The 17,541-nt window shown below is 41.9% G+C and overlaps 1 protein-coding gene across 6 annotated transcripts in view; it reads right to left on the minus strand.

Moving 5' to 3' along the window:
* KDM4B (lysine demethylase 4B) overlaps positions 1–17,541 on the minus strand; it is a 93,947-nt gene that overhangs the window by 16,376 nt on the left and 60,030 nt on the right. For 4 of the 6 annotated variants that reach the window (XM_087769379.1, XM_087769377.1, XM_087769374.1 and 1 more), the window contains 5 exons: positions 13,990–14,162; positions 7,828–8,345; positions 6,167–6,287; positions 2,847–3,025; positions 1,511–1,733 (listed from right to left, as the gene is read on the minus strand). In XM_087769379.1, coding sequence (XP_087625505.1) covers positions 1,511–1,733; positions 2,847–3,025; positions 6,167–6,287; positions 7,828–8,345; positions 13,990–14,162 — 1,214 coding nt within the window. The remainder of the gene's footprint in view (positions 1–1,510; positions 1,734–2,846; positions 3,026–6,166; positions 6,288–7,827; positions 8,346–13,989; positions 14,163–17,541) is intronic. The other 2 variants (XM_087769376.1, XM_087769375.1) reach the window with 2 other exon arrangements.

Raw genomic sequence — 17,541 nt, forward strand, 5'->3', positions numbered from 1 at the left:
AGCTCACAACAGCGTAGAAGAGGCTGAAATTCCAACATTGATTTCTTGCTTCAGGACCACAGGTAGCCGGACTATGGAATCTGAGGGGAGAAACAGTCATGCTTACTGAACATCAGACCGTCCCGTAATGATGATCCTAACGGAACAAGAAAAGTATGCTCTTGTTATGGATTTTGTCAACACCTTAAGAGCCCAGAAACCCTCACAAAAGCTTTCTTCTCTGTACGTCCTTTCTGTTGTCCTAACCCGGCACAGTTGGGCGAGGGCACTTCTCAATAACAAGCAGACTGCCAACTGGTTTTACAGCATGCTGCCAGATTAACCAAAATACACCTCAACACTGCAATCCTATAATAAAAGCAAATGGATTCTCTGCAGCAAAGTCAAAGGGATATCACAGTCTAGAAGTACAAACAGCGACAAGGAAACAACAAGACACTGGAGACCACATCAGACTAGATTTAATGTCTGTCCTATCCTCAAGGGTAGAGCACAGCCAAAATAGAAAGCTAATTTCTCTACACCCTGTCTGAGACTGTGGATTAACATCACTTTGCCCACATCCCTCTATCCCTAAATAGAATTTGGCCACTGAAACCAGCAGACTAGTCTATTGAAGACATATGGATGTACAAGATGCAGCCCTTCTGTTCTGATCGCTACAGAGATTGCAATTTGTGAAGTAAGAAGGCAGTCTTTATCCTCACACTCACTCTGCCTCGTGTGCTCTTATTAGCCAGAAGTGACCATAATCACGGATGCAGTACAGAAATAAAAGTTGCATTCTAGTTCTCCACAAGAGACAGTCACGCTGAGCTGCACGGTGAGCTGCGGACTTTAAAATTGGAACGACAAAAGTAATTCCAGATGATGCAAGTCAAATAAGTTTTCCCATCTGTCAAGATCAAACAGCTGAACAGTAATTCATCACATCTCCCAGTACAAGTGCAAATGTTAACTAGATGTCCTACAATCCACAGTGAAGGTACACTCTACCAGGATTAATCAGATCTTCTTTTAGACGTAACTATCAGGGCAACAAACAGACATATGTTCCTTTCTGTAATCAAGTGTCATTCCTACAAACAGTAACACGGACACTAATAAAATATATCCCAGAAAGTATTCCATAATCTCTGATGCACGCAAGAACAATACCACCTTACCCAGCAGACCAATATCTGAACAAGTGAAAAGAGTGCGATCAGCTTTGTGATTTCTGCTTTATTACAAAAAATGAAAGATAACAAAAGAAAGGATCTTTTCTGTGAGACAGAGAAGAACCAGCCAACAAAACAAACAGTAAAAAAGAGTATTTGTGTGTATTTTTAAGACCAGTGACTGCCAAGATGGATTTGGAATACACGCACATACTAGTACCCGAAAATGAAAAAGTGGGAGTGACAGGTAGAGCAAGCACGCCCAGAAGGAATTCAAATATAGGCAACATACAAAGGAACTGTGAGTTTCTCAATACCCAAAACAGCTTGGTGAAGAAGGAAACACTCACTAGCATGAACCTGCAGGCAGCATTTGGCACAGGATATCAAGGGACTGGTTCCATCCTCTCCAATATATGAATTCGAAGGAAGGGGCTCTGTGTTTTCTCCACTTGAGGTAAAGCACATCTCCGGGATCAGAGGCTTGGTCTTTTGTCCGCACTTAGAAAGGTGGACGAAAGAGGTGGTCTCCCCTACAGAGACTGGGACAGCCTCTTTATCCATCTGTAAGGACTTAAAAGAGAAAATATCATCATACGGAATCGCCTCTTCCCTGGTCACAATTTTAACCTTAGTGTCAGAGCGCTCCCCTTGCAAAAAAAGTCATCTTCTCATGCATACCCCCACCCCTGCCTTTTGCTCATCTCTTCCTTAGGCCTGTACTGGGATCTGTAACTTATTTTGAAAGCTCAAAGAAGCATTAGAATAATGAGAAGCTTTCCTTGTTTTTCTTCTGTAAAAATCCAAATTCCTAAATTGCAGCTGAAAACACCAAGGAAAAAAAGAGGAAAATAGTAATAAAAGCAAGACCTTCCCTCCCCCTCTCCCATCCTTTTGGCATCCTTCCCTACTCTTTCTGCAAGAATTTCTCCAGAAGGACATTTCAAGGTTTCTGGTAGCAGACCAGAGTTAAAACCAATGGATTAAAACAGCCCAGCTGTACCCAGTTTTCCTTACAACCATTATACAACAACATCCAGCAATCAGAACAGATATTTTATTTTCAGCCTGTATAATAAATCAAGAGATTTTACTGAAGGGGGAGGTGGGTTCTGCTTTTCCCAGAAAAAGCTTCCAACACGTATATATGCATCTAAGGCACGTATTCCTAGTGGACACACAAAGCCAGATTTGGCTCTATAAGCATGCAGGAACAAATCAATACACAACTGGGCAAATAACTAATTCATCTGATAAATTTTGCCTTTCTGCTCATAACATATCCCAAAGCATATTGGTAGTTTCCAAAAAATGATGTATGTGCTTACTCAGTAAATTTTTATTTTGCTGCTTGTTTGCATATATTCAGAAGCACGGCCCACATCTAAACAAGAGCGATCACATGCCCAATATGGCACTGTTTCTCTGCGTGAAATAATGTTTGCAGTACAAAGCTCTTCATGTGTGATTTTAAAAATGAAAGCTGAGAAAGCCAGAGAAGCCAGGAAAGATAACAAAAAAGGCTCCATCCGCTGCCTCTGCCAAATCCAAACACACTTCTTTCGTGTGCAAATTTGTATGAGCCTTCTTTCTTTATTGTTCTAAAGGTCTGCATCATAACTTACACAGTAGCCACCACTCAGTACCCACCACTGACGCGTCCATCGGAGCAGTATCAGGAATTACCTGGTTATACGGGTAAAAGAGGGTACAGACAGCACAGTATGGCTCACTCAGGGCAGCAGCTGCATTGAATTTTCTTTCAGCTGGGAAATTATGTGCTTTATTCTTCCACTGGAGGGAAAGTAAAGATTTCAAAGCCTCTGGGTCACTCATATCTTCCTCCCCAGAAAATGGAAATGTTTCTAGAAAGAAAAAAAATCCCCAAACAATGAACAGTCAGTAGAGGCAAAACGCAGTAAGGCAGGGTTAAACAGCTAATGTTTCGACAACACAAGAAGTTCACTAAATAAGAACATTCAACTTCTCCATGGTTCCTCATATGTGTATGCCTCAAATACTTCCTTAAATGGATATAAGCCCCACTTTATGGGTAGGATAGACAAGACAGAGACACGGATAACCTAATGGAACCAGCCATGAGGAAGAAGAAAGAAGAGAATCTAGATTTACTGCCTTCATAACTCTCTCCACTTGCTAGCTGTGGAAACCTACAGCATCCTTTTAATGAAGCCAAGTTCAAAATGCCTGATGCAAGCGCAAGGAAATCCCCCTGTCCTTTCTCCAGCTGGGAGCTGCGTTCCCTGGAACGCGCACACGCAGTTCGTGCTGGTTTGGTTAGGCCAGCTCCCAGTTCCCACCGGTCAGCAGCAAGTCTGTTTCAACCTTCCCAAAGTGCATCCCATACCTGTTTCTGCAAACACAAATCTTGGCCGTGAGAATATTCTGGGTTCAAGTTTTCATTTTACTTTTCTGCTGCTGCTTCACAGCTACTTCCATCAAGCACACACCACTAAGCCTTCAATTTGTATTCACCACCACCTTCTCTTCTGCCAGAGCTCCGATAGGTACTGCTTGTGCTAATTAGTTTGCTAATTCTTTGTTTTTACAAAACCTTTAAAAGGCCCTTGGCATTTTATGATTAAACCACCGCGGAATCCATTTGTGTCAGTTTGGGGGTTCAAGCTTCTTACCATTCCTCATTAAGGAAGTTTGAGTCACTCTAAGTGTTAAATTTTCCACACAAGACTACGTGTAAATCACTCATTGCACTGTCAATCTGCAAAGTTTCCAAAAGAACAGCTTTGGCCAGGGGAACTTGAAAACATCTTAGTGGAACATTATTCCCAGAGCTCAGCACATTAAACCAAACTGTTGACTGCTTCACTGTTAATTACTGGAAATAATGTTAATGTTAATGTTCTGCTCTCAACAAGCCTAAGCCTCCTCCCCATTTCTACCTCCCTTTTAAGATTGTCAGACTCTTAGGTTACTAGAAAGGATAAAAGGAACACTAATGGCTAAGTTTACATCTCAGATTTTAAATGTTCCCCCCAACTAATCTGATATATATTTGCCAGACAACGTGGGAAATTCTACTGTGTTTAATTAATCAATCCTTTTTTGAGATGACGAACGCTGTCTGTGTATATCTGTCATGCTTCAAATGACGGTTACTTCCTAAAAAGTGTCTTTGCTTTCTTACTATATTTTTGTCTTGGACTAAAACTGGTATCCATAGGCTAACAATAACTGCTAATACCATCGCCTTTTCCACAACGCTGCATAGGATTCTGCTGGAAAGGGAGACAAATGGGAACAGCCTTGCCAGCGGGCGAGTTAGGCTTTCCTTCCTAGAGGAAGACACTGCTCACGGCAGGAGCCGACTGCCAGTTCAGCGTGTGCCAGACCAGAGCTGGCCCTCGTAACAAAACAGGTTTACAAGGACGTGTTCTACAGCCTTAACTTCAGCTAGACGGGCTTACACGTCCACGCCTCGTGTAAGGCACAGACAAAATTTAAAAAGACCAGTGACCTTGGGTATGCACACTGATACTTTCAAGATATCTTAAGTTTCAAAGCCAAGCTCACCACTCACTTTTTGAAGAAATCAAGCACCTTTAATGACATTTTAAGACATAAGCCAAGAACTAAACCACATGCTTCTCCAAATTTTAGTCGAAGCACATCAGGAGACAGGCAAGGATTCAGGATACCAGCGAGATCAATGAACCCAGCATCATACTGCAGCGTGACAGTGTGAGGAAGAAAAGGAAATGGCTGTTGTACGTTATCATCACCTTCACTCAGCCCAGGATGGATTCTAGGTGAGACACAGCATTCAGGATGGCTCCTACGTTTCAAGCAAGTCATACACAAGTAGAAAAGGCTAACAGTTTTTCTCAACTGAACCTTAGTGTAGCATATGCATCCTTTTAATTTGCATGCTCACTCTTCCTCACTGCAGCCTCCAGATCATCCTTACACATTAGCCCTGAAAAAGCAAGGAGTGCAGAGAGCTGCTTCTATTCCCTGGCGGGGAAAAGAAGAACTTGTTTGATCAGATTTTGCCCAACAGTGCTGTAAATCAGTCCCCAAGAAATGCCAGCTTTCACAGAAAGTTGCTCCTGAGTCAGCCAAAGTCCCCGTACACCATCCAAAAAGTCAAAACAGTGAAAAGAATCTGTCTAATGAGGATCCTTCAGCGCAAAGTTTGTTGCAAGGTCTCACACCAAAACAAGATAACTAGTCTCAACTGCCCTTCAACGCTTCACTCCACATTACACATATGCAAGACATCGAATGCATCATCCCTGGTAAGGAAATGGAGCTATGTATCTACAGAATATCCCCTTCCTACACAAAGTTTCTCTAAAATCAATGGATATATTCTCTGAAGGGAAGTGAACAGGAAAGAGTTGCCCTTTTGAATGCAAAGTTCTAAGTATCTTGAAGGTGAGAGGTAAGATGTTTTGGGTTTTTTTTCCTTGGTCCAGACTGTTATGGCATTCACGGTGACTGGAATGTGGGAAAAGAAAAGTCAGTGATGTACAGTTATGCACTGAGAGACCTTCTAATTCTCATTTCTGGATCTGCCAAGAAGAGTTGGACCCCAACGTTCACATGAATTAAAAAGCCAACCAAAAAGTTAGAATTAACTTTCCCCATACACACATAACAGCAGACCTAACCTCCACCACCCTCCGAGGTGAAGAGATCTCATTTTAATGCAGTATCTAAGAAGGAGCTTTTACTTTAAGATGTTATTTTCTGTGAACTATTTTTTTTCCCTTTGCCCAAAATGCTGCCTCACTCTGCAGCCAGCAAAATATTTTTCTTGACAGAAAAAAGGGTGGGAGGTGAGAAGGGACACCTCCCACAGATGAATTTTGTTTCCAGCTGGGTTATCAAAATGGGAACATGCTGCATTTTCAATCAGTTAAGTGTAACACAAAAAGTTTGAGGCCATCCAGTTATGTTAACGGCTTCAGCAATTTTTCAGATCAGACAAGACATACAAGCATTCTTAATGCTAGTGCACTCACCCTCATCGCTTGAGGTCTCCTGTTTAACCACCGACAACGGGGAGCGGGTGGGTGGTTTGCCCAGTGGATGACGACGACTCTTTTTTATCTCCATCTTCATTTTTGAAAAAGCAGAAGCAGTCTGTAACAAACCAGAACAAGCTAGATGGGAACCCCAAAATATCCTGGCAAGCAAGGGAGAGTACAGGACAACAGAGGCAGAATCCTTGTCATAAAAGGTTCTTGAATTTATACAGCAAACTTTCCACTGCCTTTTGGCTGCAATCAATAAAGCCTTCCAAGCCAATTACTGTAGCAGATAAAGTTAATGCTATCTCTTAAGATGTCGGGTAAAGGTAAACTACAGTGTTTTTTCTTAAAATCAGAACAGCCTCAGAACAGCTTCAAGCCTGCCAATTCCATTAGCTTATGAAAAGTCTGGTGAATCACGTAAACAGCTAGGAACTCTAGCACAAAAATTATGTACAGAGCACGTAGGACCAGAAACATTTTACTAGAACATTACAGCGCATTTTATGACAAGTATATTTATATTGTACTGTACCCACGGCCCTGTATCCCATCCAACATTGTGAACACTGCCTGCATCCTAATCACAGGGCTCTCAGTCCTCTTTGGTGATGGGCACCGAACGCAGTACAGGCGAGTTACTCTGCACTAGGAATTGACAGTACCACGTGCTTTGGTTCACAAACATGAAGACAAGCAGCAGTGCTACAGCATTAAGAATGAAATCCAAGTACATTCCATGTTACACAGGAGTGAGCAGAGATGAAGGTACTTACGGCAGCCCATCATAGCATAGCATAGCAGTTTTTTGCTCTCTAGTCTGCAGTTGTTATCTCACAAAAATTTACATGAAAGGTATGCTAATTGTGCCACGCCGGTACAGCAATGCACATTTCGCCCTATCCCCGTAACTTCTAATAGTGTTTTGCCATTCTCTTGGCTCTTTGAGCCAGCATCATGCAGGAAAATAGAGCTATGTAATATTGCTCTGACTTGCTGCTAATTCCTGAACATTTTCCTCCTTTCTCTTTTAGAAACTGTCCTCAGGAAAGCACCCTCCAAGGAAAAAGAGATGCCTGTGACAGATTACATGCCATAAACTGTACTGTCCATGAGAAGTTTGCAGAAAACTTTTCAAATTCTAAATCTCATGATGGAAAAGATCCCTAGGCAACACTATATAGCAGGCCAACACCTGGAAGCATAAAGCACACGCTATCAGCTGGAGAAGTCAGAAACAAGGGGGGATAATTCTCGAAATGTTGGTGTGATCCAAGTCCCCCTTGGGATTGTTTGGTTTTACCACTAGCAGAATAGTTGCTCTGCAGCAGACATTTGCTTGTGCTGGGTCTTCCTGCCTAGTGCTTGCGATGATCATTTCAGTATTATCGGTGCTATTAGTAGCAGGAGAAGAGATTTTGTTTTATCTTTTGAAGACAATAACAAGTTTGATTAATCAGCCAGCATCAATGCAATGATGGACTGAACTGTGAGAAAATCATCAATCTCTTCCTGTAAAAGCACTCTATGGCTCTCCAACATGGCACTATTCCACTGGAGCACAAGTCAGGACTCCTCTCATTCCAAGTTTAGTCCTCAACTTGTTGCTTAAAACTAGCAAATCTTACAGTCACCTCCTTGGTCATGCATACCTGTAAATCACTGACCTCTGTAGCGACCTCGGTATTTTCTGCTTCTGTATTCTCCTCCTCCTTCACAGGGATTTCCATAGGGACCGTCTGCTCCCGCCAACTTGGACTCTTTTGCGTGGCAAACTGCTCAAACGCCTGCTGGCAGGACATGCGCTCCTTGTCAAACACCACCTTTTTGGTCCGTGGAACCACGTAAAGCATGGGAATGATCGGCCGAGGTTTGAAGTCATCTTCCTCAACTGGTGCCTCCGAGGGCTGGACAATGTTCAGGGGAGCTGGGGGCAAGCTCTTCTCTGCTGCGGACGACGTGGGTACTGCTGGGGGTACTGATGGCCGTGCTGCTGGCGCCTCGTCCTCTGCCAGCTGCTGCTGTGGTGCAGGCGGCGGTGGCAGCGGTGGCTGCTGCTGCTGCAGAGGGGGCTGAGGTGCTTGCAGATGGTGCTGGTGTTGATGGAAAAGGTGCTTCTTCTTCCTCTCACCTTTTACTTTCGGAGGACGGGCTTTTACTTTGCAGTCACCTGTGTCAAGATAATAGGCAACATTTAGCTTCATATGCCAAGGTTTCTGGGCATTTAGTATTTTTCTCCTTTCACCAAAATGCTCCAATGCTGGGCTAACATATTACATTATGGTATTATTCTTCCTTTCAAACAGACAGACTGAAAGCTGGAGACATATTCAGCTGTACTTCAGCACTGACTTAGCGCAGCCCACTTTAGAAAGAAAAGACTTGCGTCGTTTCTATGGACTATTTAATTCTTGACTGGAACAGAAAGTCTGCCAAAATGAATGTTGCCTGGAGGGAAAAATATCTAAACCCCTAAGAAACTGGACAATGTGCCAAACAACATGTAATATTTTACGTTAGCCTTGACTCTGTATTTCAAGTTTTCTGTATCAGCAGTCTCCGAAGTAGGGTGTGCAAAACCATCCACTGGGGTGCAGGAAGAAAATATTTTTGTACCATTAATAAAGAAAATAAAATATATCTTTAAAATAGTACTTTATCTTTGTTTAATCCTTTTTAAAATGTCTATGTTTGTGTATGTTTTATACTGTGCATAATATTTTAGCACAGTAATACATACATAGATTTTATAAATAAATATACATATATCGGGACGTGTGCTCAAAATAATATTTTTGCTGACAAGGGGGTGCAATCAAAAATGTTTGGAGACCACTGTTCTGTATCACTAGTTTGCCCTAACCTCTGGACCACCCCCATTTACTGCTCCCTCCATTTGCAAGCATAGCTCTTATCTGAGTATTACTGCATGTCAATGCATTCAACAGCCCTAGGAAATGAAGAATTGAACAAAGACACCTGAATCATTATTACCAAAAGATTTCTACTGTAAGGTCTTTTAAAAAGATGCCTTTAAAGCATAAATCAAGTACAGCACTGAACAGCCTATTACAGACACAATGCCAGCACTGGTTACGGAGACATCCTTTCCTAACGCTTGCTCCATTTGTCCTTGTTTCTCCTAGCTTACTGTCATTCATCTTATCTGCATGGTGCTGCAGGTCTCTTACATGGCTGTGACAACAAAAACACTTCTTGAACAGCTAGATGTCTCAATATTTTTACCAGAGGCAGTAACAACCCATAAAAGTCTTCCCCACCTATCTTCCCAATATAACTCTGTTAAAGACTCTGTAACTCTGTGTATCCACACAGTCTGATTTTACAGCAGTAATTAAAATTCCTACTGGCCATTGAGCAAGTGTCTCTAGGTTAGGACAGGAGATGCCTTCACATCTTGCCTTATTCCATCTAAAATGATGTATGTTCCCTTTGCCCAGCTCTTCCCCCACTTCATCAATGAAGTTACCAGTTCACTCAAAGGAAAGTAAATAATAGACGCTCCACAGACAGATGCCAGTGCTCAATTTATCCGTAAGAGGCTGTTTTCCACCTACAGATGGTATGACTAGACGACCCTGCTGCAAAAGGTCATTTTCCCACTAACAGGACGGGGAAGAGGGCTGATGACAACGAAAGACAGAGGAAGACTATCCACCCTAATACCGGTGCTTCACCAATCCCAACCTACTCAGACCCCTCCGTTAAGGACTAACCCAAAGCTGACCAGCCAAACCTCGTCAACAGCAAATCACATAATCCATCACACAATAAGGAGGTATCTGCAGGAGGAAGGGTCGAAGAGAGAAGGTGAATAATCCCACAATAAGATAAAGTGCTAAAATCCCTGTGGAAATCTTCTAGGGGATACCTCAACCTCGACATTTCCCAGAAGTCTGGTCTCATGACTTTATTTACACTAATTTATAAAAATGGGAACAAGTCCAGCCCAAATAGTTATTGTTGTACTTGTGTAGGCAGTCCCTCAGATAAACTGGTTTGTTCTATCACAGAGAAAGGAATATTGAATTTCCTTGGAGAAACAAACATATTGAATGAAAGGCAAATTGGATTTTTCCCCAGTTGCACAAAACCAGATCATATTTACTCTCTATACACTCGGAGAATTCTCTACCCAACAACAAAACAAATGCCATTCACCAGCTTTATTGACTTCTAAATGGGTAATTTGACAGCAGCTGGCATGTAGAACTTTGTTTAAAAGTTTTTGCATTAAGATGAACAAACTAGTCTGCAAGTGAATCTATAAAATCAGAAGCCAGGAAAAAGTGAGGTAAAATTCAAAGGCCCTATCAGGCTATCACGAATACTTCTAGAAAGGAAAGGGATCTTTCTGCACAAATCAATACGGCAGCTTAACAGAGGGATGCCTATCAGCTGTCCTTCAGCATCAGTAATTTAGCCACAACTTCAGTTAAATAACTTGTACCGTCAACTGCTCAAAAAGCAACTGTGAATTAGACTTAGTAATCTAGCAGAAGCACAAGCACAGAGATAAGATGAAACTAAACACGGGAAAAAGCAGGAGAATGTTGCTAGCACATCCCTCTAATACGGCACCGCATCCTTCAAGATGTCTCTGTTTGTGCAATAGTTGCACTCCAGGGTTTTTCTTCAATCCACGTGGGAGACTGTGCAGCAGATGAAGTAATCACAAAGACTCTTCCACCATGCCGAAGTTCCTCCTAAACACCAAGTTCACGTTTTCACTTAGACAGCACTACTTACTTCTAGGAAGAGAGTATTACCTTAAAGCAAACCCCGCACGCTCAGTGTTTATATCCTGTACATCACCTATGCTAAACAGAATATGCAAACATGACTGATACAAGAGCAGAAAGCAAAAGTGGTAGGAAAACACCTTCTACTTGCTTCTAGGGGGCTGTGTCTTGCGGTTGTTATCAGAACTTCATACACACGTACTACAAATATGTAGATGGCCACAGCGACTGCTAGCAGATTTCTGAAAAGGCTCAATTTTCTCTGCACGGTGGCAGAAAGGTCCAGAAAGTCTCCAGGACAAACTCTTGTGCCACGACATCGTTTCATGATAATGCTGCCATCACATTAAACAGTCTCATCTCTTAACGACTTTACATTGCCAGCTTAAGCAACACCGGAGAAAAATGAGCGAGACACGAGCCACCTGGCTAACGGCTAGTTCTTCAGATCTTGCCCGAAGTAAAATCCTCACGCAGCAAATGGTCACCTAAAAGTCAGTTATGCACCAATTTGCAATTATATACAGCTAACGGCAGAAAAGTTTTCAGTTCTGGTTTACTGGCATCTTGATCACAGTATTACTTTATGTAATTATGTACTTAGTTTACAACTGCAACACTCAAGAGGATATGTGGGAATGCCATTTAATGAAATGTGGTAGAAAATAACACACAACTATTTTGCAGTTAGGCGAAAAAAGAATCCTCCTGTAAGGTACATGGTTGGCAGCCCGAGCCTGCGGGACTCGGGCACAGCATCGCAGCGAACCTGCTGCCTCACGGGATGTATTTCTGCTGCTTGGCACACCCAGAGAAGAGCAGAGCTTAAAGACTCTCCTTTTTCATTTCAAGTCCCAAGACAACCTGCTAAGAGTTCTAAATGCATTAATAGCAACATAATAAATTATGACGATAAAGCTGAGTCATAAAAACCAAAAGAAAACAACACCTTAAGGTATCTGTGTCAGCAATCCTGAAAACCTCAAGTTATTAATACTCGGCTAGTCCAAATAACCAACGTGAAGCATAAGACCTACTTTGAAACTACCAGTGATTACTTTGAAATCTCATTCTTCCTCCTTCTCAAGGTCATCTTTTCTGGTGTAAGTAGGAAATCAAGCCAAATTAAAATCAGAGGAAAAGAAAAAGTGAAGGCGGGGGGGGGAAGCTAAATTGCCATGAGCAGGGCCATCCGAACAGATGCTGTTTTCTTTTTCTAGATGAAACTGTAAGACACTTGTGAGACAGTAGGATGTAGAAAACTAGAGAATTCTGTGGTATTTAATTGCTATATTGCATTAAGAAACTTGTATATTTGCTAACAGCCACACTGAGCACTAGACCCCTCAGAAACTGCAAATAGTCTAGTTCTAGTGACGCCTTCTGCAATGGTGCTGAAAAGAAGTTTGTCCCTCCTGTGCTAACAGTTAAAGAGCTCTAAACGTAGTCTACGTGTATGATTTGGAACCTACGCGGCTAGAACAGAGTCTTTATTGTTCCTCTGCCATTCCGAGGATCTCGGATCTGTCCTTGTCACTTATCTCGTCTCCAAAGGGATATCAGCATTTTCGGGCCATTTATTACAAGCATCAACTGTTAAACTTGTACAAGAGCTAAGAGCACACAATTTAACACACTGCTGACACTTTCACGCTTAGGGCAACAGGAATTAACTATCTGCACGGTGCTACCCCTGCTCTGTACAACGATTTCCAAACTCCTTATTTCCCATGAAAAGAGAAAATACACTGTCTAGCTAAGAGACTCTGGAGCTGAACAAAGACCTCAAATCTTTTCCCAAGAGCTTCCACAGATTTCCTTTAAGATCATTATCAAGGTTCTCTAAACGGGTTGCAGCATCAGTTTTCCCCAAATGCTAAACAAATACAATATATACAATACATGAAAATTAATTCACTAGTGTTTATGAAATGCTTGAGACTGCCTCAAAGAGAAAGTGCATCATAGACACATCAACTCCTTAACCACGCACATTAGGGGGAAAAAAAAAAAAGCCATTTACTCCCAGCAAGAATTGCAACCTTTCATACACAGCCAAGAAAAAAAAAATATCACAAAAAAAAGCCTCCAGCAAGATGGCTGAGGTCAGGCCCTTGGACTAACCATATGTATTAGGAAAATATCACACAAAAAACACAAACCAAGACATTCTCTGGTTTTGCAACAGGCCTTCAGTTATATTTTGCCTTAAGTCATGGTGTATTCCAACAAACAGCTCCAAAGAATCTCCCAGACACTGTTTCTTACAGGAGGACCATAGTTTTAAAAAATATTATGTCCGCTGTACAGATGTGTCAATGAGCAGAGAAAGGCTAAGTGACTTATCAAAGGTTGCACATAAATTTAGCCACAGCTTTGTGGAAAACAGCTCTGTTGTTTTATCAGCTCCTATTCCTCTTTGCCTCCTCCTGAACAGTTTGGAACCTGTGCTTTTATGCGGAAGAAATCATAAAGGACTGGGAGTTGTCATGGACTGGTATTAACTTCAGCCATGCAAAGAAAACTGAAAAGCTTCCCTCCTGCAGCAGACTTGAAGAAAACCAAACCTGCAACTTGCACTCATGCAGCAGCTGTGCATCCCACACAACCTAAGGGTGACTTTATTCAGTCTCTGTAAGAAATGGGGAGGAAGGGAGGGAAAGGGGAAAAGATTAATTGCACATGGGAGTGCACAAATCATTCCTTTTCAGAGTAGTACACAAAATATATTTATTTGTTTCTCTGTGAAATATTTAAAAATATTCCTTCCCTAATATATATTTTTACAAACCTGTAATAGTTTTGGCAGAAATTTCAAGCCCTGCCAAGAAAGCTATTTGGACTGAATCCTTAAAGAGGGGGAAAAAATCAATTGCTGCTGTAAATGACAGTGTATTTCAGTGAGCATAGATTTAATATTGGGAAAGACTCCACTGATATTTCAACAGAAATAAACAACAGCAGACAAGTTATTTACAAATGTGTTGTAGAGAGATCGCTTGCCCCAGTTCTTCACTGAAGTGAGCTGCCATCAGTGAGCAGGGCCCTCACCTTCTCCGCCCTCAATCGCTTTGCTTCTCTCCTCTTCCTCTAGATCTGGCCCTCTTTTCAGCTCCTCTTTTACTTTCACATCTTCCAAGGCCGTTTCGATAGCCATGACGTCCCCAAGAGACTTCTGATCCTCTGTTTTATGTCTCCTGGGTTGACTTCTTTTTCTGTGAGACCTAGAAGTACAGAAGTGTGATTTGACATAAAAGAACAGCCTTCAATATATAAAACGATCACTGACTTAAAAAGCTGAATAAAAACCAAAAGGATCTTCTTTGGAGAGAAAACACAAGGTAGCTAACAATAGCTACAGGGCAAAACAGATATCTGAAAGGGAACAGATGAACCCTGCATAACGCAACATTTCAGATCCACTCACAGCAGCCATTAATTGTCCGGGTTTCTTGAAGAGCTTTTTCCCACCATTACTAATGTAAGCTCACGAGCTGCAGTTAAAACCATTTTAATTGTATTTTAAATCTATTTTGCTTATATTTCAAAATATAGATGAGAACTTGTTATACATCTTCCTTTCATCCTCTGCCTCCATTCCATCATTTCTTTTCATTCTGTACGTGCTTCCCTTTGGCAAACTGCTGGAAGTCTGCAAAGCATCATCTTCCAGCTCTGAAACATTACCCAGCACTGCCAGTTTCTAAAAACACAGTATAATGAATGCTTAGAGCATAATCAAAGGCAGTCTGTGGTTTTTCAGTAGTATAATTCACAGTGTCCAAGGCCTATGAAGAAGTCTAACTAAAAAAAGTGCATATTAATATGGTCAGACTAATACTAATAAGCCAATAGCAATGCTGTTCTTTCTAAAGAGTCAACGCCACTAAGGCAAAGAGAATACAGCAGCCACGACGCAAAGACAAATGCCAATTCAGAAGCCAGGATAATGTATTTCAGTTAGGAACCGTATTAGAAGCGAAGCACCCACACAGCCCCTCGCTCACTCCCCACCTCCCCAGCGGGACTAGGAGGGAAAACAGGATGAACAAGAGCCAGAAAACTTGTAGGTTGAGACAAAGACAGTTTAATAGGTGAAGGAAAGAGGAAATAATGGGAAAAAAAAAAAAAATCAAAAGAAACAAGCATAGGAAATCCACTCACCCTCTCCCCTGGGCAGACCACTGCCCAGCCAGTCTCCAAACAACGGCCACCTTGGAAGCCAACCCCTGCTTCTACTTTCTCTGCCCCAGTTTTTATTGCTCAGCACGACGTTACACGATATGGAGTATCCCTTCGGCCACGCTGGGGCAGCTGTCCCAGCCATGTCCCCTCCCAGCCTCTCGCCCATGCCCAGCCCAGTCACGGGGCAGGGGGCAGAGTGGGAAAAAGATAAAGCCTTGACACTGTGCAAGCAGCGTTCAGCCACAGCCAAAACACCGGTGGCCTTATCAGCACTGTCGTAGCCTCAAATCCCAAACGCAGCCCCACGGGCTGCTATGAAGAAAGTTAACTCCATCCCAGCCAGACCCAGTACAATTTCTTTACAGGATCTATCAAATAGCTGCTCGAATGTTGGGTTTAAGTCTAACAAGCTCTCTTTTTCAAAAGAGACTGATTCAGAGACCTGCAATTTTTACACCATCTTTAGCATGTAGAGATTTTTTTTGAAAGCAGCATCTTCCATATGGCCTCCCTGTTCCAGGCCCTTGCATCTACCATCGCGTAACAAACTGTAAAACGCAATCACACTGCATTCATCGGCCCCAAACTCTAGAAAAGCTGAAATTCAGCTTCCCATCCTCAGAGCCCAGAAACTCAGCTGCTAATTAGATTTGGAGGACAATGAAGTTAAGAGCCCTTAATCAGGTAACCAACAAAGAAGGAAGAAAAAAATTCAACCTGAGATGAATGATTAATAGAAAAGAAAGTTTATCTACATGCACAGTAATTTATAATTGCTAGACTCTAACCATATGGTAGCCCTCCAAGTATAGATGTTAACTTCGCACCTGCAAGACACTCATTAGCAGGAACACACAGCTCAACCCAGAAGGATCAACTCTTCTCGTCACCCATATTCTAAGAACACACCACCTTCTCTGCGGGGGAAGAGCAAGGTGGGAGGAGGAGACAAACCTGTAAGACTTCTCCATTGCAGCTGGAACTTTCCACAGTTGGTGAAGAAAGCACTGGAGTAGAATCAAGTATTACAAGCTATTTTTAGTGAAGTGTGTGTTTTATTCCTGTGGTGTAGAAATGCCAGGCAAAAATTAAATCACAAAGCTTTATACTCACAGTAGATAAAAAAGATCTTTTTGCAGTGCTCTTCTCACTCTGAAGTTGTGGAAAAATGAAGAGAGGCAGAAGGCACTTCATTTAAAGAAACTGTGCTTCCAGAACCACAAGCTGAAGGCTGTACATTTCCAGAAGTGAAGATGTTCTGTATCCGACATAATTCACATACCAGAAATGGGCTTTTTGTGGACTAAAACAGTCTCTCACTGAAGCCATAAACTAAACAAAGTTGAGTTTTTCAAGGTAACTAAGTATGAATGACGTTAGAAAAGAAATAACATATCTCTCTGCAGAGTTTAAAAGCTACATTTTCCAAGAGAGCTGGCAAAAAAGCAGCATTTGTACTCTTTGAAGAACAGACCAGAAAGTGACTTAAATTAAGCAGATACAACTGTGAGGAGGTTTGGGCAGAGGTGAATCCCATTCTTCCAGTGAAGTCCATCCTGCTGAGAAAAGTCAGCCTTCAAGTAAAATAATGTCTTTCCAGGACGTAAGCATAGGAGAGAGACTACTGCTAAGCAGTATTCAACAGCTTCAAAACTGCTTCAGGATAAGACTGAAATAATCTAGGAAACAATGAATAGATAAGGGGAAAAAAGTACCTGGATCTTTTGCAATAGCTCAGGTTAAGAGAGAGGCTTCTCTTCTAAGCAATAGGCTCAAAGAGGGAAAATAATCCTTGTTGGTGTTCACATCGTACCTTACAGTATGCAAGCATTACAAATATCTAAGTAACCCTTAATAGCCATAGGCAGTGAAGAGATTCCCCATTTCCAGATGTGGAAGAAAAAGATCCAGGGACCCACTGGAGTTCAGACAGTCGTTGCCCATAGAGCGTAAATCACAACTTCTGACTCTCAGACTACACTGCTTCTCCTGAAGCTCGCTCTAGAAGGAATAGCTGAAAACATTTTAGGAATATAACCTCTGGAGCAGAGCAACATTGCAGACGTCAGTTATCTGCCAAAATATCCTATTTATTATGTCTTTGGGAGCACAGATTTAACGGGGAACACACTATCGCATTTCAGCATTTGTAAAATAACAGACACATTTCATGTAGAACAGGCAAGACACAGGACCACCAGTCCAAAGCAACACCAGGTGACTGGAAACTCCCAGAAGACAATAAAGACCAGTGCTAGAGAAAGGAAGACACTCTTACTAGTATGTTATCTTTTTCTTTCCTAGAATGCCTAAATAAATCAGCTACCATCAAATTACTAGGTCAAGTTTTTAAACTGTTATTCAAAGTCCCTTTCAAAGATGGCTCCAGAAACCTAAAGTCTATTTAAAGCTTTTTTT

Source organism: Nipponia nippon, unplaced genomic scaffold, assembly GCF_047370975.1.
Source record: "Nipponia nippon isolate SJK-2023a ecotype South Korea unplaced genomic scaffold, ASM4737097v1 scaffold_31, whole genome shotgun sequence".
In the NCBI taxonomy this organism is placed as follows: Eukaryota; Metazoa; Chordata; class Aves; order Pelecaniformes; family Threskiornithidae; genus Nipponia; species Nipponia nippon.